This window comes from Hirundo rustica, chromosome 12 (genome assembly GCF_015227805.2).
Source record: "Hirundo rustica isolate bHirRus1 chromosome 12, bHirRus1.pri.v3, whole genome shotgun sequence".
Lineage (NCBI taxonomy): Eukaryota > Metazoa > Chordata > Aves > Passeriformes > Hirundinidae > Hirundo > Hirundo rustica.
In genome coordinates, this window is record NC_053461.1 from 6994133 (window position 1) to 7010116 (window position 15984).

The following is a 15984-nucleotide window of genomic DNA, read 5'->3' on the forward strand; positions in this document are numbered from 1 at the left end:
GTCTGACAACTGAAATACTTACTTTTCTTGTCCTTATTGACTGACATTGCACCCAGGCACAGATAAATGAGCTTTCTTTAGAACAAAGATTATTTTGGAGGCTTTGTGTGTATCTGTATCTGTGTTCTCTTTCTCCATAAAGCCAAAGCTCTTTTCTTTTCTTGAGTCTTAATGAAATAATTCAGATGCTGTTTCTTACTCTAGAACCAGAGGTATGTTTGGCTGGGATGCTGCCCTGCCACTCCATGCAGAAATTATCTTTCTCATCTGCTAGAAACGGCGTTTGGAAGTCGTGGGTCTGTGAGCAGACAGGATTTATTCTTGATGAGCGCAGTCATTTCTGGGGTGAGGCAGCTGTTGCCTTTCTCAGAGTGGAGAGCAGCCTTTGGCTGCTGTTTATTGATCCTCTGAGGATTGGGTCACGGGTCAGGAGCAGTAGGACACAGGGAGCACCTTCAGAACCAGGGGGGGGTGTGCAGTGCGCACCTGAGTTAACAGTGTCAGCAGCTCCTAAGGCATTAAACTGAAGAAGTGGTGGTGTCTTCAGGTGAAATTTTAACAGCTAAAACACTACACAGTGCCATCACCTGTCAGCTTGGATGGTGTTTTTTATGCTTTGCCAGTAGTTTTTATCTATTTGGTGAGCTCAGTGCTTCAGACAGCAAAGTGAGTAGCTCGCAGTGCTGCCTTGCACTTGGTAGAGGCAGAAGCAAGAGCTCAGCTTCTGCCTGGTATTGAGCACAGGCCATGGGTTATGTAATATTTATGTTTTACTGTTGACTGCACCAGATGTTCACAGCAAACTCCCTCTGGAGCAGCCCTCAGCTGACACAGAAATAGCTGCCTGTCCCACGATGCCATTAACTGTTCCATGATGCACGAGACCACAGCACCTATTTCTGGGCTTAGGGTGCGTGAGCATGGCACCCTCTGAGCTGGCATTTAGAGTTTTGTAGTGGAAATTTCACATTTGCAGGGTTAGACTTGCTTTTACAAGCAGCTTTTCATCGTATGTGAAATGTGAAGTGACTGAATAGGGTTGTACTTGGCTGAAAGAAAATCTTGTTTTCAGGGGATTTTTTGGGCTCGTTTGAAGGTGAGGTTTTGTAGAGCAGCTGACAAAGGTCTCCTTCCCTGAGGTTTTTTTTTTAGTATTAAATGTTGACATACTCCTGTTTTTAAGTACCCCAAATGTTTCCCCTGCCTTATTAATTAGACAAATTAAATAATAATAAAAATAAAACAGCTTAATTAGAGATAAATCATTTTATATGGTGGCTGTTCTTCCTAATCTCTGGCTGCAGAAGAAAGTGTGGGAAAAGTTTTGTTTAGCAGTATCTGAGAAATGCTGATTTTCCTGACCCTTGAGATTTGGTTCTAAATGTCAAGAATGAGGTTATAAGAGGTACCCAAAGGAACTGCACTTGCCTTTCTTTGGTGTTTTGGCGGCAAATCCCCCAAATCTCCCTGCTGGTGGGAGATTTTCACCCTGTGACGTGTTGGACTGACAGACTGCACGGGTGTAATGAGAGCTCAGTGACTGGGGCTCAATTCTGACTTTAATGCCACTTCACCTTTTACATTACACATGAACACAGCGTGTTAAATTATTTTTCAGGATGTTCAGGATCCTTCAGTGACCGTGAGCTTCCCACTGGAAGAAGATCCAAGTGTTTCTCTTGTTGCCTGGACCACGACTCCCTGGACCTTGCCCAGCAACCTGGCCCTTTGTGTTAACCCAGAACTGCAGTATGTCAAACTGAGAGGCAAGTGCTGAACACCTCTTCCTTCAGTGCTGGGAAAATGTCCTGAGGTTTTGTGTTTTAGACTGGTTTACGTTAAATTTAGAGAGCTTTTCTGGTGGTTTGAAGGATGAGATCCACTTTGGATGTGGCTGCTGATTTCCGACTGCTCTGCTCCTGTTATTTAACGTGAATTGAAAGGAATAGTCACAAAAAAATACTGATAGATGAAATAAAGAATAATAGAAGTGTGTGGGTGTGTTTGTAGTCTTTAATTATACCTTCATCTACAAACACCTCCCCCGCTTTTTAAAAAAAAATAAAATGGTGAGTAGGAATTTCCAGTTTCAGCATAACCTCACGAATCTGTTGTGTGTTAAGCATGAAGTTGTGCAGGCCTTTGCAGTGAATGCCGTGGGTTTGGGTTTTCTTTCTTTGAAAAGAACTAAGTATGTTTCACTTTTCAAAAGTTTTAACATAAATTTGGTCATCTTAAAAAAGAAACACAGGGTATTTTCAGAAATAACCTCACTTGCCTGAGGTGCTGAGTTGGATGGTTCTGGCTCACTGCTGTGGGACAGTGACCCTGAGTTGATAGGGTAGCAACCTGAATAAAATTTGTCATTGTAGTTAGGAATTCAGGGTGGTTTGGGGTAGAAAATGAGTTTTCTTCATAACATTTCACTCTCTTTTGATGTTAACTCTTTGTTGGTATACACCTCTTTTATAAAGAAATCCAAGCATGTGATTCAAGTAGTCAATCTCAGGAAGGCTGCCTGAAGTGTAACCATCACCTTCGAACTTAATGACGTGATTGTATGTAGTCATTGTCCATGGTCCAGTTGTCTCCTCCTGTTTCACTTACAATTTACCCAAACTTCTCAATTGCTTTTTTATTTGACTCAGCAATAATAGACACGATATTTCTGCTCTGCAGCAACAAAACACACTGAAAATCAGTGGCCTGGGTATTATCCTGTGGTTTCTGTTTAAACTTAGCCTTTGGAAAGTGTTCCTTAACTGGCTGTGTGGGGGAAAAGTAGCTGGGAAGTAGTAAAGTAAAATCTGGGCAGATTTATTGTTTCAATATCTGTGTATATTGAAAGGTTTCATAATGGTGCAAATGAGGGGATTAAACTGAGATTTGTGAAACTCCTGTTTTATTTTATATTCTAGATAAAGCCACGGGGAAGATTTACATTTTGATGGAGTCCAGGCTGGTGGCACTGTACAAATCTGACAGTGAATATCAGATACTTGACAGGCAAGTACATAAATCATTATACTTGCTAGTTTTGGTGTTTTTTTACATCAGAGGTTGAATGTTTTTAAGAAGATGGATTTCCATGCATCAGTGTTCATATTGCAAAAATTTGTAAAAGGAATTGAAATTTGCAGGAACAAATTGGTCTTGTATGTGAAGCTACAAATGAACAAATTCCTTTGGGTCCTTGTTTTGTAGTGGGGGAAAAAAGGTTCCATAATCCATCCGTTTCCTGTGTGTTTACATTAAGGTAAAAATTTGAGGAAATGCTGCAGGTATGGTCCAAATTCTGCCTTCTAGACATCCTGTAAAGATTTAAAGGGAATTGGGCAAAACAATCCCGTTCTTTTTAGCAAATAAATATTACTTCTGTAATTAGTGGTAGTCATTGCTTTCTGCAGGGTGCTTATTTGTCTCGATTAGGTGGAAAAACTGGAATTATTGAAGAAGTCAGACTGGGCAGGGAGTGCAGGTATTGAATGCTGTAGCTCTTCTGGACAAAATGTGGGTCTTGGCTTCTCTTAAACCTTTTGGATAAATTGTCAGCCTGTTAAAGAAGTCAAATACAAGAAACATTTGTTTGCTCACTTTATTCAAAAAAATGAACCAGAAAACCTTATAAAACCCCAGATAACCACAATAATAAAAATAAAGACTAGAAACGTTTTTTGAGGTAACACCCCTTCTTCACTGGCATCAGTTTTTTCTATTTTTGTCTTTTTATCAAGCAGTTGAAAGCCTTAAATTAAAAAAAAAAAAAAAAGGAAGTTATTTCAGCTAAGCAGTTGCAAGCAGTCATTAAATTAGGGACATACAGAGCTGGAATGTTGAAGATGTTTCCTATTCTGATGGCTCATACTGTGACAGTTGAATAATTTTATATTTCTGCATTGATTTTCCCCCCTTCCCCCCTCTATGAGAATGCTCTTCATCTGTCACTTGGTCTGTACCAATTCAAGCTGGTGTTCAGTTTCTAAAGATGATGCTCAGTGCTCTCATTCTTCAGGCTTGGCTGAACTTGTGATCTCTGGAGTTTTTCCTCCTCTCTGTGTCATCAGTGAAGCCACAGTGCCAGGACACCACTGGGAATTTTGTTTTGGTCTGATGCTGAATTAACAACAACCTTCCCTTGAAGTGGTGGTGTATCCTCCAGTTCAAGTATTTGTGTGTGTTGGAATGACTGGGTAAAAACTCTCATTTGAGACCTAAATTTGATCTGCTTGCTTTCTATCTAAGCTGGTGAATCTGCCCCCAAAAATTTGGCTTTGTGTGGCTTGTTCTTGATAAATTCACATTGTATGTTCTTTAGAACTCCACTTACTAAAAGTCCTCAATCACTTGAAGTTGAATCAGGTTGTTAGACCTTTCTCCATGGTTTTTAGGTCCATCAGTGCTTCAGTTCTCTTGAGAAATACAGATACTCTGTCCTTTTTGGTCTTTTGAAACCTCTTCAGTGTCTAAAAACTAAGCCTTACATTAAAACCATTTTTTAAAAAGTATTTTTTAATACATTTACTTTAAGCTTAAAAAAGAAGCAAGCTAGCCCATATATTAAATTTGTTGATCTGTTGTCTTTTGCTTCCAAATCCTTGTTTCAATGCAATAGTAAAAATTTAACTTCAGTGTGACTGCAGTCATTCTATATCCAGGAACACACAGAACATTCTGGCCTTTTTCTGAGGTGTCTTCGTCAGAAATGGGAAGAGCCTGCTCTTTAAGGCAAAAATACACATTTCAGGTGTTGTGTTTATGTTCCTGACTAATGGTATTTCTAGCACCCCCACTCACCCCCTCAATCTCTGATAACTTTATTTAAATTTTCCTCTTTTTTTTTTTTAACCTCTGCCTATCTTTAAGGCTACTAGCAAATCTCTTTGCAGAACAGTGTATTTTAATTCTTTTTGTATTAGTGCTATGGTCTCTTTTCAAGCTGATTTCTTTTCTGTTTTTGGAATTGCTCCAGTTTTTCTGTCTTGTAATAATTAATTTTCTCAAATGTGAAATGTGAGGCAGTTAAAAGGTATCTGGCAGTTGAATGCATCTGTGAAAGATTTAGATCTATGAGTAGGTTCATGGAAATGAACTTCACCACTTCTGCTCTTAACCTTTTTCTCAAGCAGTCAGGCCCTTGAGGAGAAATTGATGCAATTTAATGTCCACCAGGCATCAGGCTGAGGTCAGGGGATGGTCTGATTGAGAATCTGCAGTGTCTCAAGCCCTTGAGGGGGCTGCTTTGCGCTCATGGATTGCTCTGGGTGCATCACCCCAATTTTGGCAGTCCAGTGACTTTTTATTTAGCAGTGATAGGTAGGGTGTGATTGTTGAGCATTTCCCTCCCCTTGTGTTAGATTTCAGTCCTTTGGCATATTAAACATTTAATTTCTTCACTGTTTTTCCTTGTTGTCTCTTTTTGGATTCTGAAGAATCCAAGCCAGAGATTTCTGATCTCTTGAGAGTGAAGGGTCGCTGAAACGATTTTAGGCGAGTCTTTCTACTCTGACTTAGGTCACAAGAAGGCACCATTGTATAAATTTTCAACCTGAAGTTCAGGACTTCGACAAACAAAGTATTTCAGGTCCCAAAATGAAAATCAGGAATGTGATCCACAACCTTTACCTTTCTCTGACTTGTGTTAAATAAGAATGTAACTATTTCTTTTTAAAAGCCAATTCTGGTGCTTCACGTTCTGTATCTGAGCATTCCCACATCTGTGTGGCTGAGCACTGGGATGCTTTTCTCTCATCTGATCCTGATTAAGCACCTCCAACATTCCTAAGGCTGTTTGTAATATAAAAATATATAAACCATCTGCAAAGCTGAGGCTTAAAATAGAAATCTCCTCAATTCCTAGAGGGTATTGTGTGTGCTGAGCTGAGGAGTCATGCTCTTGAACTTGGCAGTAAATGCTGCTCCAGGTCCTTCCTGTGCAGTGAAACGGCTTTGAAGAGCCCCCACTTGAAGGAGTCCAGTGTTTTATGAGAGTTTGACCATTGTTTGCAAGTTGTAGATCAAGGACAGAGTAGGGAGAGGCCACAACTGGGATGCAGTCAGAGCCAGCCCATCCATTAGATTAAATTATGTTTTAGCTGGATTTTCCCCCTGAAATTGGACCATTTAAGTGCTTTCAGGAGAGTTCTGAGCTGCAAATCCCAACCCGATCACTGCCTTTGTCAGCTGCTGTCACCATTGTGAAGGGAGCCAGACCTGCAGCTCCATCTCTGCATTTCTTGTGTGGCTCAGCTGGTTCCTCAGCCAGTCCTAACTGTGCTGGGTCGTTCCCTGAGAACCCTGTGGAGGGTTTGGATACCCACTTTTAGAATAAGGAACGCGGCATCTGAGCTTTATAGGGTGCAATACCCCATGTCACAATTTTCTGTACATAAAACTTTGGGTGTTTTGGATCATTATTTACTTCTCTTGGACACGCTGAGCTTTAGATCTTTGTTGTTATGAATATTGTGTTTTATCCAGAAGATTCTTGCCCAGCTTTATTATAAGGAGCTTGTCGTTAATGCTTAATTCCTTTATTAATTTTCATTGATTGTTTGATTGAAGTCCATCAGGTACAAGTTGTTGACTGGTAGCAGAGGTGCATGAAAAGACATTGTTTCTTTCTCCAAGTTACCACAGAGGTGGGAAGTAAACTTAAGAAAATTATTTTCATCTTCTGAAATAATATTCTGTCAGGGAGGTGAAGAAGGCAACAGGAAAAAAAAAAAAGGTTTTCAAATTGTAAATTTATGTTCTTGTAAATCTTTCTCCTCAGGTTTCCTGGTATTGTTCTTAAAGGCAAGAAATACAAACCGCTCTTTGAATATTTTATTCAGGTAAGATGAACCAGTTTGGTGTTTGCTACAGGATATAAAGACAAAAATAAAACCCATTCTGAGTATTCCTTGTTCATACTATAAAAAGATCTTAAGTTCTAATAACCAACTCCAGGCTGTATTAAAGTACCTTAAAATCACAGTGAAAGTTTGAAAAACAGCATTGACTTTTTTCTCTTAATTTTTTTTCCTTTAAGTTTTAAATGTACTCAGGGTAAACACTGGATGATAAATAAAAGTTTGATTGCAGAGAAACTTCAATACATATTAACAAATATACATTAACAAATACTGTCTCATTTTCTCATCTGCTGAGTGTTGTCTGCCTGCTAAGTCCAGAAGCTTTGTCTTCACAAGGGAATGACTGACTTTGGATAACATGTCACGTTTCCCACTCAAGAGTTAAAAGCCTTTCCTAAAAGCCTACTGATGGATCAGATTTATCTGGATGCAGCTTTTAAGCGCTGCATTAGGTCTGGCATCCTAGATGATAAAAGAACATGCAGCAATAGGAGAGTGTTTAGAGAAATTTTCTATATATTTTTTTTTTAATCTGATAGAAAACTGCTGGCATTTTTCGAAGAGGAGAGGTGCAGCACTGCTGGCCAGGCAGCTGTGAACTCCTGGAAGGGGTTTGGTCATTGGTGACACTTTCTGTTCTGAAAGATGTGCAGGAGTCAGCAGAGGTGGGCAAACCTCTGCAGGGAGCCAGGTCTGGTATTTCCAGAGGAAAGTCAAACACAGCTGAATCTGGAAAATTGGACTGTGCATCTGAGGTTTGGAATGGATAAGTTCTCTGAGCCCTGCTGTACTTGGAGGGAGCAGATGGGGTATCTACAACTTTTTATTTAGAATGGAGATCTTATCTCAGAATATCTCCCTTCAGAACAAGCCAGACCTAATATTCTGTAACATACTTGGTTCAGCTGTGACTGCAGTATTTTTTTTTTTACTATTTTTGTTTAAAGGAATAGTAAATAACCCTTTATTTTTCATTATCAGTATACTGAACACAGTGAAAACTGTCGTATCTTTTCTTAGCAATTTTTTTTTGGGATTTTCTCTCTGTTTTTAGTTGGTATTTACCATGCTCTTGTTCTCTGGAGGAAATAAGGAAAATGTGTGACGATAAATGCATACTTTTAAATTCAGAGGTATAGGGGACATACAAAAATGCAGGGAAACGTCTGTACCTCTTTGGATGTGTCCTCACGTTCAGGAGTGTAACGATTGCAGTCTCAAGCACAGAACTGTGTGAAGAACTGTGGCTTGCAGAGTAATTGACTTGGAGGCCTTCTGGAGAGGTGTGAGATTTAATCACACTTGACACTCTTTAAATGAAGTGCACAGGTGTCTGGGCTATGGGAAGTCATTAAGGCGTGTTAGGGATGTCACATTTTACTGTGTCACTGATTTTTGGTGCAGTTCTTTCCTCTTTCGTGTGGCTCTGCCAGGTTCTGAACAACTCTGCTGTGTCTATGTAAATATACATCTATATAAACCCATGTTTTTGTGTTACAGTGCAAAGAAAATGGTGCCTTTACTGTGGTAGTGGATGGTTATGTGAAGGAGGAGGAAGGCACAGGAGTTGTCCATCAGGCTCCCTATTTTGGTGCTGTAAGTTTGAACTACACATCTCTAAAAGTTAATTTTGGCCAGCACATGTTGCTTGGCTTTCCAGCTCCTTGGCTCTCTGTCAGGGTGATTGATGTTCAACAATCTTCCCATTTGCTGCTTAAAAATGTAAGAATATCATGGAGCTTTGTATTCCACTTGGTTCCTGTGCTAGACTGGAGACTTTTGTGTCCCTGGCTTTGGTTCGCGTTGTGGTGTGTGAGCTGAACTCGTCCGTGTATCTTTCGAGTGTCACTGATCTCAGCTTTTCTCGGTCTGAAGTTAGAGCTTTGAGAAGGGATGGTCTCTGGCACTGGCAGTGAAAACTGGCTTTGCTAAGTGAGAATTCTGGTTGGGAACAGCAATCCTGCTCAGCACACTGCCCCTCTTCAGCATTTCAATTTCAGTACTCACTGGGCTTTTAGAGAATGAGAAAATGCTTTCACTGCTTTTGTCCTGAGACTTTAGCCCTTGGTGTGAAAGGATTTTGTTGTGCTCCATTCTTTTTTTTCTGTCTTTATTGTCCCTTTCTTCAGTCTGTTCTTTTTTAAGGCCAAGAGGAATGATTTGTCATGCATTTAACATTTCAGTTTTTAGACACTTGAAATAAATGCACTAAGTTTAGGTTCATTGTCCTTTTTGTAGAGTGTCCTGTCTTCAGCCATTATCCAAAGATGCCCTCAAAAAACTTGCAGTGCCTAGCAATTAGCAATCCCTGGACCACGAGCTCTGTCATAATTTCCAGAGAAACTTGGCATTAGCAACAGGCCTCTTTGTATTCATGTGAAGTAGCCCATCCTCTTCCATCCTTTTTTCCCTGCATTTTTCTGAAGGGCACATCCATTGTGGTGGTGTTTCCCTTGTCAGGATGATCGTTGATATGAAAAGATGTTCCAGCTTAATATAGCTCTGAATAAAGAAAATTAGAGTAGGCTGTGTTAGCAGTTAATAAAGAAAATGGTGGTGGCTGGTCAAGTGTCCTCAGGAGGATAAATCCTCACACTTCTGCTCCTCAGACTCTCCCCTGGAGCTGCATCTTGGATGTTCCAGGGGGGTCACAGTTGGTTTAGAGTCAGGAGCTCTTGCTGTAGGAGATGGAGGGGAAAGGAAGAGGCTGCCAGCAGGGAAAGAGCTCTGGAAAGAGCTTTCCCTGGGCTGCTCTAAGAGTGGTTTGTGTATTTGTACAGTCCAGTTAAACTTGTTGGAAAGGTTGTCTGGCCGCCCAGAGCAAGGATTATCTGCCCTCTTTTACTTGCTTTTTTTAAATAAGCCCATTGAGTTTTGTAAACATGGAGGAAAAAATTAGTTTTTCTTTGTGTCTCCAGGGAAATCAGCAATTACTTGTAAAACTTAAAAAAACCCCCAAAATCTGAAAGTAACAGTTAAATGCTTCACAAAGAAAAAGAAAATGCATAAAACTTTGTGTGAGGGGAAAAAAGTGCACACACATCACAAACGAAACCTTGCAGTCATCAGCTAAGGAGAGGTTTGAGTGGGTAACTTTAGGTACAGGGTCCTGAGTCAATGGACTGTGCTGCCTTCAGAAGGGAAGTGCACAGTGTACCTTGCATTTAATGCTGCCTTCTTTTTGGGGTGCATGTAATTAATTCAGTTTTGACAGCCCCCAGATTATTTTTGTTCAGAAAAGCTCACAGAGGTCCCGGGGTAAGTTCAGGATTTCGTTATTGTACAGCAAGCTCTGTATAGGATGCTGTTGGTGTTGAGTGTTGGCCTTTCCACAGGCTTAGATGAAAGAGGGGAGATGGTTCATGGTGGCAGACAGGATTGTCCTGCTGGATAATTGGCTCTTCTGCACCTTCCTGTTGAGCTGAAGGCGAATAGGGAAGGAATAACAGGACTAGGACAGTCAGAGGAGAAGAAATAGAGCACAGACCTTGGCAACAAGCCTCGGGTCTTGTCTCTGTGCCTTCCCATCAATGTAAGGGAGTCCCTTTGATAAATAAAGTTGGATAGTCAGGGTTTTATTTATTTATTTATTTCAAATCCTACATGTTCTGTATTGCTGATAGCTCGGCAATGTATAGTTCTCCAAAAAAACCTGAAAGTAAAAATTCACCTTCATTTAGCTCCAGATGTAGTTTCATTGTCTTGTCTCATGCCTTTGCTAAATACAAGCTGCCACGCCAGATCAGAGCACTCCATCATTTCAGTTCAAAAGACGTCAAAATTAAAGCTCACGGAACAAGACAAGCCTGTATTAAAACCACTGCAAAGTCATTGTATTTCCAGATTAACATGACACTAAAATTTAGCTGCTCAGGCATTTCATCATATGTAGATGTACCTGCAGTCAGCTTTGAAAGCTTTAGTAACACTTGAATTAGCAAATTTTTAGTTTGCAGTACTTCTAGTGCCTGCTCAGACTGTGACACACAAGTTTTATAGATCTGTTACTGATGCACTTTTTTTTCCTGACACTTTCAGCAAGTGATGTTGGTTTTTGCTAAGAGATGCTGAAGGTGAACATTTGACTTCATGTTTCTGCTGTTTCGTTAAAATTTCACCTAGAAAAGCTTTTGATTTCTCACAAATGAGCTGTTAGATAGTATCTACTTATTAATTTTGTGTATTACAACTTCTGTGTCTAATCTTTTGAAGGATTCTGAGGTACAAGAGTGACCACTGTAACTCCTCTCCTGGGAAAAAACTGATGTTAGCTTTTATTTGAGCTTAGCACTTGAGGATTGTGCCTGACTGTATTCTTGCCTTGTGCTTGCTGCGAAGGAAATCTTCATTAAATCAAAAGGCAGCTCAGTCTGGAGAGCTTCCATTCACGTTCAGGTTGTTGAAAAGCAGGGAGCTGGGTCAGCAAAGCCCTTTGTGTGCCCTTGGCTCCAGCGGTGGAGCTGGAGCACCTCTTGACCGGGCTGCTGCCCAGGGAAGGTTTGTTGTGCTCTGAGCCTGCCAGACTTTGTAGTTGTGCTGGCTGCTGCTTCAAAGCCTTTCACAGCTCGCTGCCAGATCGGGGCTGACATCAGCTCTGTCATCTGTGTTTTAAACCCCACAGCTCCCAGCCCCTCAGCAGGAAGGGCTGAGGAGAGGCCAGAGGAGAAGGGGCTTCTGTCAGTCGTGTCCTGGCTGCAGGAGCTGGGTGGCCACGTGCAGGGTAAATAATGGCGTGATGCTTTCTGCAGCTGCTGGACAGGGGAAGAGGCTGTGCTCTGCTGGGAGTGCTGGAGCTCGAGGGGTTCCTTGTTTCTGTGTGTAAAGCTTTGGTCCGTGAAGCAGCCAAGTTCTCTGTGTTCCCTGGGGATGAGATTCATCCTTGTAAAATGCAGCGGGTCTGGCTGGGGGGAGCTGGGGCCACAGGGAGAGTGGGGAGACCTGAAGGGACAGGATGAGGCCACGGAAACTCTGCCCTGGCGCTCCAGAGCTGCCTCACCTGGGCTGGTTAGGGCCAGGGAGGGGGAGTTCAGGGGGCAGTGGAGCCTGGTCAGTGCCATGTGTATTTACACACCGCCTCTGGTGTGGTGTCCTTGGGCAGGCTGGGAGGGGGCTTTGGGTGCAGCTCCTGTCCAGCAGCTGCTGGGTGTCCTGTAAGCCATCACTGGACAAGATACACAGTTACTGAGTCTTCAGACTTGAAGGTAAAATCTGAACTTTGCTATCCCCTGCTAATTTTGTTTTAATGTTTTTTCTGATGCCAGTGTTGTTCAGGAAAGTCTGAAACAGCTTTTTTTTTTTTTTTTTTCCCCTTCTTTTCTTCTTACTGCTACAGGAAATTAAAAATTTAAGTGGAGACTGGCCAGGAACAAAATCCATGATGTTGTCCATGTGTGGTTCTTGGTCAGTAGCGTTGCCCATAGGCCAAAAAAAGATTGAGAAATACAGATTTAAAGGTTTTGAATCATTAATACATTCAGAAAATGGGATTGCTTATGTGAAATGCCAGAATTAGATTGATTAAAACAACCTGCTTTCTGAAAAATGCAGTGTTGCCTGGAGAGCTGGGCACATTCAGGCTCTGGCTGGGACAGGAGCAGGATGGAGAGGTTGGCAGTTCTTTTACCGTGCAATGTTGCCTGAAGCTGTTGACTCCATGAGTGTACGTGTGTAAAATAAGTGTGTGTGTGCATTGATGTGCATAGAAAAACATGCACATATCCCCTGTACTAGGTGAGAGTCTGAAGAAATAATTATTTTCTGCATTAATAAAACTACAATCCTATAAAACAGGACTTTCTCATAAGTATTTAGGATTAGTGCAGGCTGAGTATTTTGCTATTCTTGTCCAGTCATCACATTTTCTGTTTAATATTTAATTTCTGGTTTGAGGGATGGATATTTTACCTAGTACTTTGTATTCTTACGGCTTGGTGCTTGTCTCTTTTGCAGGATGATTACAGAGTCTGCATGGATTTTAATATCATTCAGAAAGACTCTGTGCCTGTGTGTCCTGTTGATGCATCAGGCTGCTTCACAGCAGAAGTGGCTGACTTTGCTGGGCAGTATGTGAAGGTCAGTGGGCTTGGAGACAGTAAATTATTACTTTTTTCAAGATTTTATATATTTTATGTAGATAGAAGCTTTCTTTTCTTTCTCTCTGTGGGCTTGTTTTCAATGTGTGACTGGTATCTGGATAACTTAAAAGGTGTTGTAACGTTTTCAACAAGGTTGGAATAGTTTATTAAGCAGCTGAGAAAAAGAAAGTTGAAATGCAGGTAGTGTCATGTAGCTGTAGTGAGAGGGCAGAGGAGTATCCTGTTTGCAGCTACTCCAGGGAGACTCTCACTCTGTGCTTTTTCCTGACAGAATTGTCATGTCCAGAGTCTCCAGCCACATGTGCAGGGCCTCCCTCACCTCTGGAAAACTCTGAATTCCCAGGTGCCATCATTGAGTTTTTCCCAGCCACTAGGAGGGAGAAATCCAGTCCTTTTCCTCACTTCTGGGCTGTGTTTTTTTACTAATTACTGAGTATTTTTTTTAACTAAGTGCTAATTTACTTGCCAGTAGGTGCAGGAGAATCCCTGGAAAAAGGAGCCCACAGGAACTCTGCATGGCTCCAGATACAAATCCGTAGCAGGGAGTGCTTCTTAAATTCCATGTCCCGAGAAAACAAGTTGCTTTTAGCCCTGCTGCTACAGTTTGATAGCAAAGGATGTCCCTGTAACCAAATGCAAGATTTTAAAGTCTGTTTCAGTTAAGTTGAGGATTCAATCAGCTCTCTTTCCTTCCTGCTTTTTGCATTAAGGCAAATAGGAGGACACTGTAGGCTCCGTGTTTACCTTCTTGCTGGTAGGGATCTGAATTTAAGGCTCTTGGAAAATTTTCTTACGATACTGAATTTTTCACTCTTAGATATTTGTATATTTGTTTCCTTCGTGTCGTATTGACACTTGTATGTTCAGTAGATTGTCTTAAATTATCAGTATACAGCTTTTAGTTCCATTTTAGTGTGTAAATCCCAGTTCGTTAGTGAGGTATTGTGAAATATAGTTCAAATTCTGAAATTTAGTCACGTTAGAAGAATGTGGTATCAGGAAGTTTATATATAAGGTAAAAAGCTCTATGTGATTTCCTGCCACAAAATTAGAAGACTCAGTCATTAGGATATTAAATAATGAGGTTTCTGGCTTGTATTGATTGCTTCAGAAAATTCGAATTTTCCACGCAGTTGTGTGGAAAAAGAGTTAAAGGTAAAAAAGGACTGATGCTTTTAATTTATAAATTTTAATTTATCCAGATAGCAGAGACACACTGAAGACGCTGTAAATAAACAGGGTTTGGAGAGCAAATAACTTTGCACATTTAGTGTTTTACGGCGCCCCTGCAGGAAATGTATAAACTCGATAGAAACTTTTTGTTTTGTGCGCGTAAATGCTGGGTTACGCACTATTTTTTTTTTTAAATTATCTGAGGCAAATCCTGTCTTACCTTACTGAGTGAAACGTGTATTCCAAGGAGAATCTGTGTTTTTAGGATGCAGATAAGCACATCATCAGATGGCTGAAGGAGAGGGGCCGGCTGATCCACAGCACCACGTTCCAGCACAGCTACCCCTTCTGCTGGAGGTAAGCACACAGCTGCACCTGCCTCTGAGCTCGGCTTCCTAACAGAGAAACTCTCCAGGTTTCTCCCATATTTCCCTCCCTCCCTTACTTAATTTTCCTGGCAAAACTAAAAGTAACACAAACTGAAATCATGAATTCAGGAGGGCTCCACTTTTGGTTTATTCATCGAAGATTTTTTTTTTTTGCCATAAAATGAGAGAATTTAGATGTAGCGCTGAAATTGAGTTCTGTTGACAAGAAAACACATTTAAAATCGTAGTTTGTGTTGCTTATTTCTTGGTGTAGAACTCCTAATTAGCCACCTCTTGTAAAAAAGGTTATTTTTTTAAGCAGCTGAGTGATGGAAAAGGATTGTCTCCAAGTAAGTATGTCACAGAAGGTCTTTAGATGTTTCTGTTAAATCTTTGTATGTTTTGAATAAACTGGCTAAAATACAGTTCTTTTTAACCTTATAAGATTATTTATTTCTTTGGAAGAAGCCCAGTTGTTTAAAATGTGGAAACATCCCTAGGTGGCAGTCTGTGGGGGAAGTCTCCATGTGGAATTCTCCACGGGCCTTCAGTATCAGTGAACAAACAAGTTTTGGTTCTGAGGAATACAGGCTAGACAGATTTAATCTAGAAATGAAGCTTGTTTTTATTAGTGTCCTCCTTGGTTTGAATTGTCCCTAGCTGTTGTTGTAAAAAATCACAAAACAATATCAAATTAAAAAAAAAAAACCTTCAGTAATCTTTTAGTAGAGTATTAAATTCTCATTATGAGCAAAGACACACTTAAAATAAAAGATTTAATTTAATTATCTGAAATGGCTTGAAGATTTTTAAGTCCTATCTGATGTATACAGCAGCTGTGCTGAAATAACTGTGATAAAAGCTCATCTCTCTGTCTGGCTCTGGCTCTGCCAGGTGAAATGTTCTAGCAGAGTACATTTATCTTTAATTTATAACAAAAATAACCTTTCCTTGCTCTTGACCAGCAGGATTGGTTTGTTTCTAGCAGCTGCCTAGAGGAAGAAGGGGAAATTGCTCTTCAAGTGTTACGTCCTTGACGATTTGGGACAGTTTTTGAAAAATGGCAGCCCCAAAATCAAGCAACGCTTGTGTTCTTGTGCAGCAGCTCCAATATCCAGTCATGGCCTTCTGAGACAAAGCAGGGATGTAGAAGTGCTGATTCTGTAGAAGATCCTTAATCCTGCCACTCTGTTGACATTTTTGTTGATTGATGATAAGTTGCAGGCAGCACCTAGCAGCAAATTAGCCGGTGGGAAGAACCGAACAATGGATTCTACTTGAAAAGCTCATTTCGCTGCCATCACAAATCAAACCATAATTGGAATATGCTAAAAGTGGAAGAGTAGTTCTTAACTTTGAACATAGTTATAAGTTATTTTGATTAATGTAAGAAAACTTTGAAATCAGACTCTTCTTAATGTACTGCTGCTTTTCCTTGAAACCAAGCAGCTGTTGAATCCTTGGGATGTTGAGAAATTTGCCTTCTTTTTTTTT

General features: G+C 40.6%; 1 protein-coding gene across 3 annotated transcripts in view; it reads left to right on the plus strand.

Moving 5' to 3' along the window:
- IARS1 (isoleucyl-tRNA synthetase 1) overlaps positions 1 to 15984 on the plus strand; it is a 92974-nt gene that overhangs the window by 16716 nt on the left and 60274 nt on the right. For all 3 annotated transcript variants that reach the window (XM_040075989.2, XM_040075987.1, XM_040075988.2), the window contains exons 8-13: positions 1619 to 1766; positions 2919 to 3006; positions 6773 to 6833; positions 8355 to 8450; positions 12804 to 12926; positions 14388 to 14479. In XM_040075989.2, the coding sequence (XP_039931923.1) occupies positions 1619 to 1766; positions 2919 to 3006; positions 6773 to 6833; positions 8355 to 8450; positions 12804 to 12926; positions 14388 to 14479 (608 nt within the window). The remainder of the gene's footprint in view (positions 1 to 1618; positions 1767 to 2918; positions 3007 to 6772; positions 6834 to 8354; positions 8451 to 12803; positions 12927 to 14387; positions 14480 to 15984) is intronic.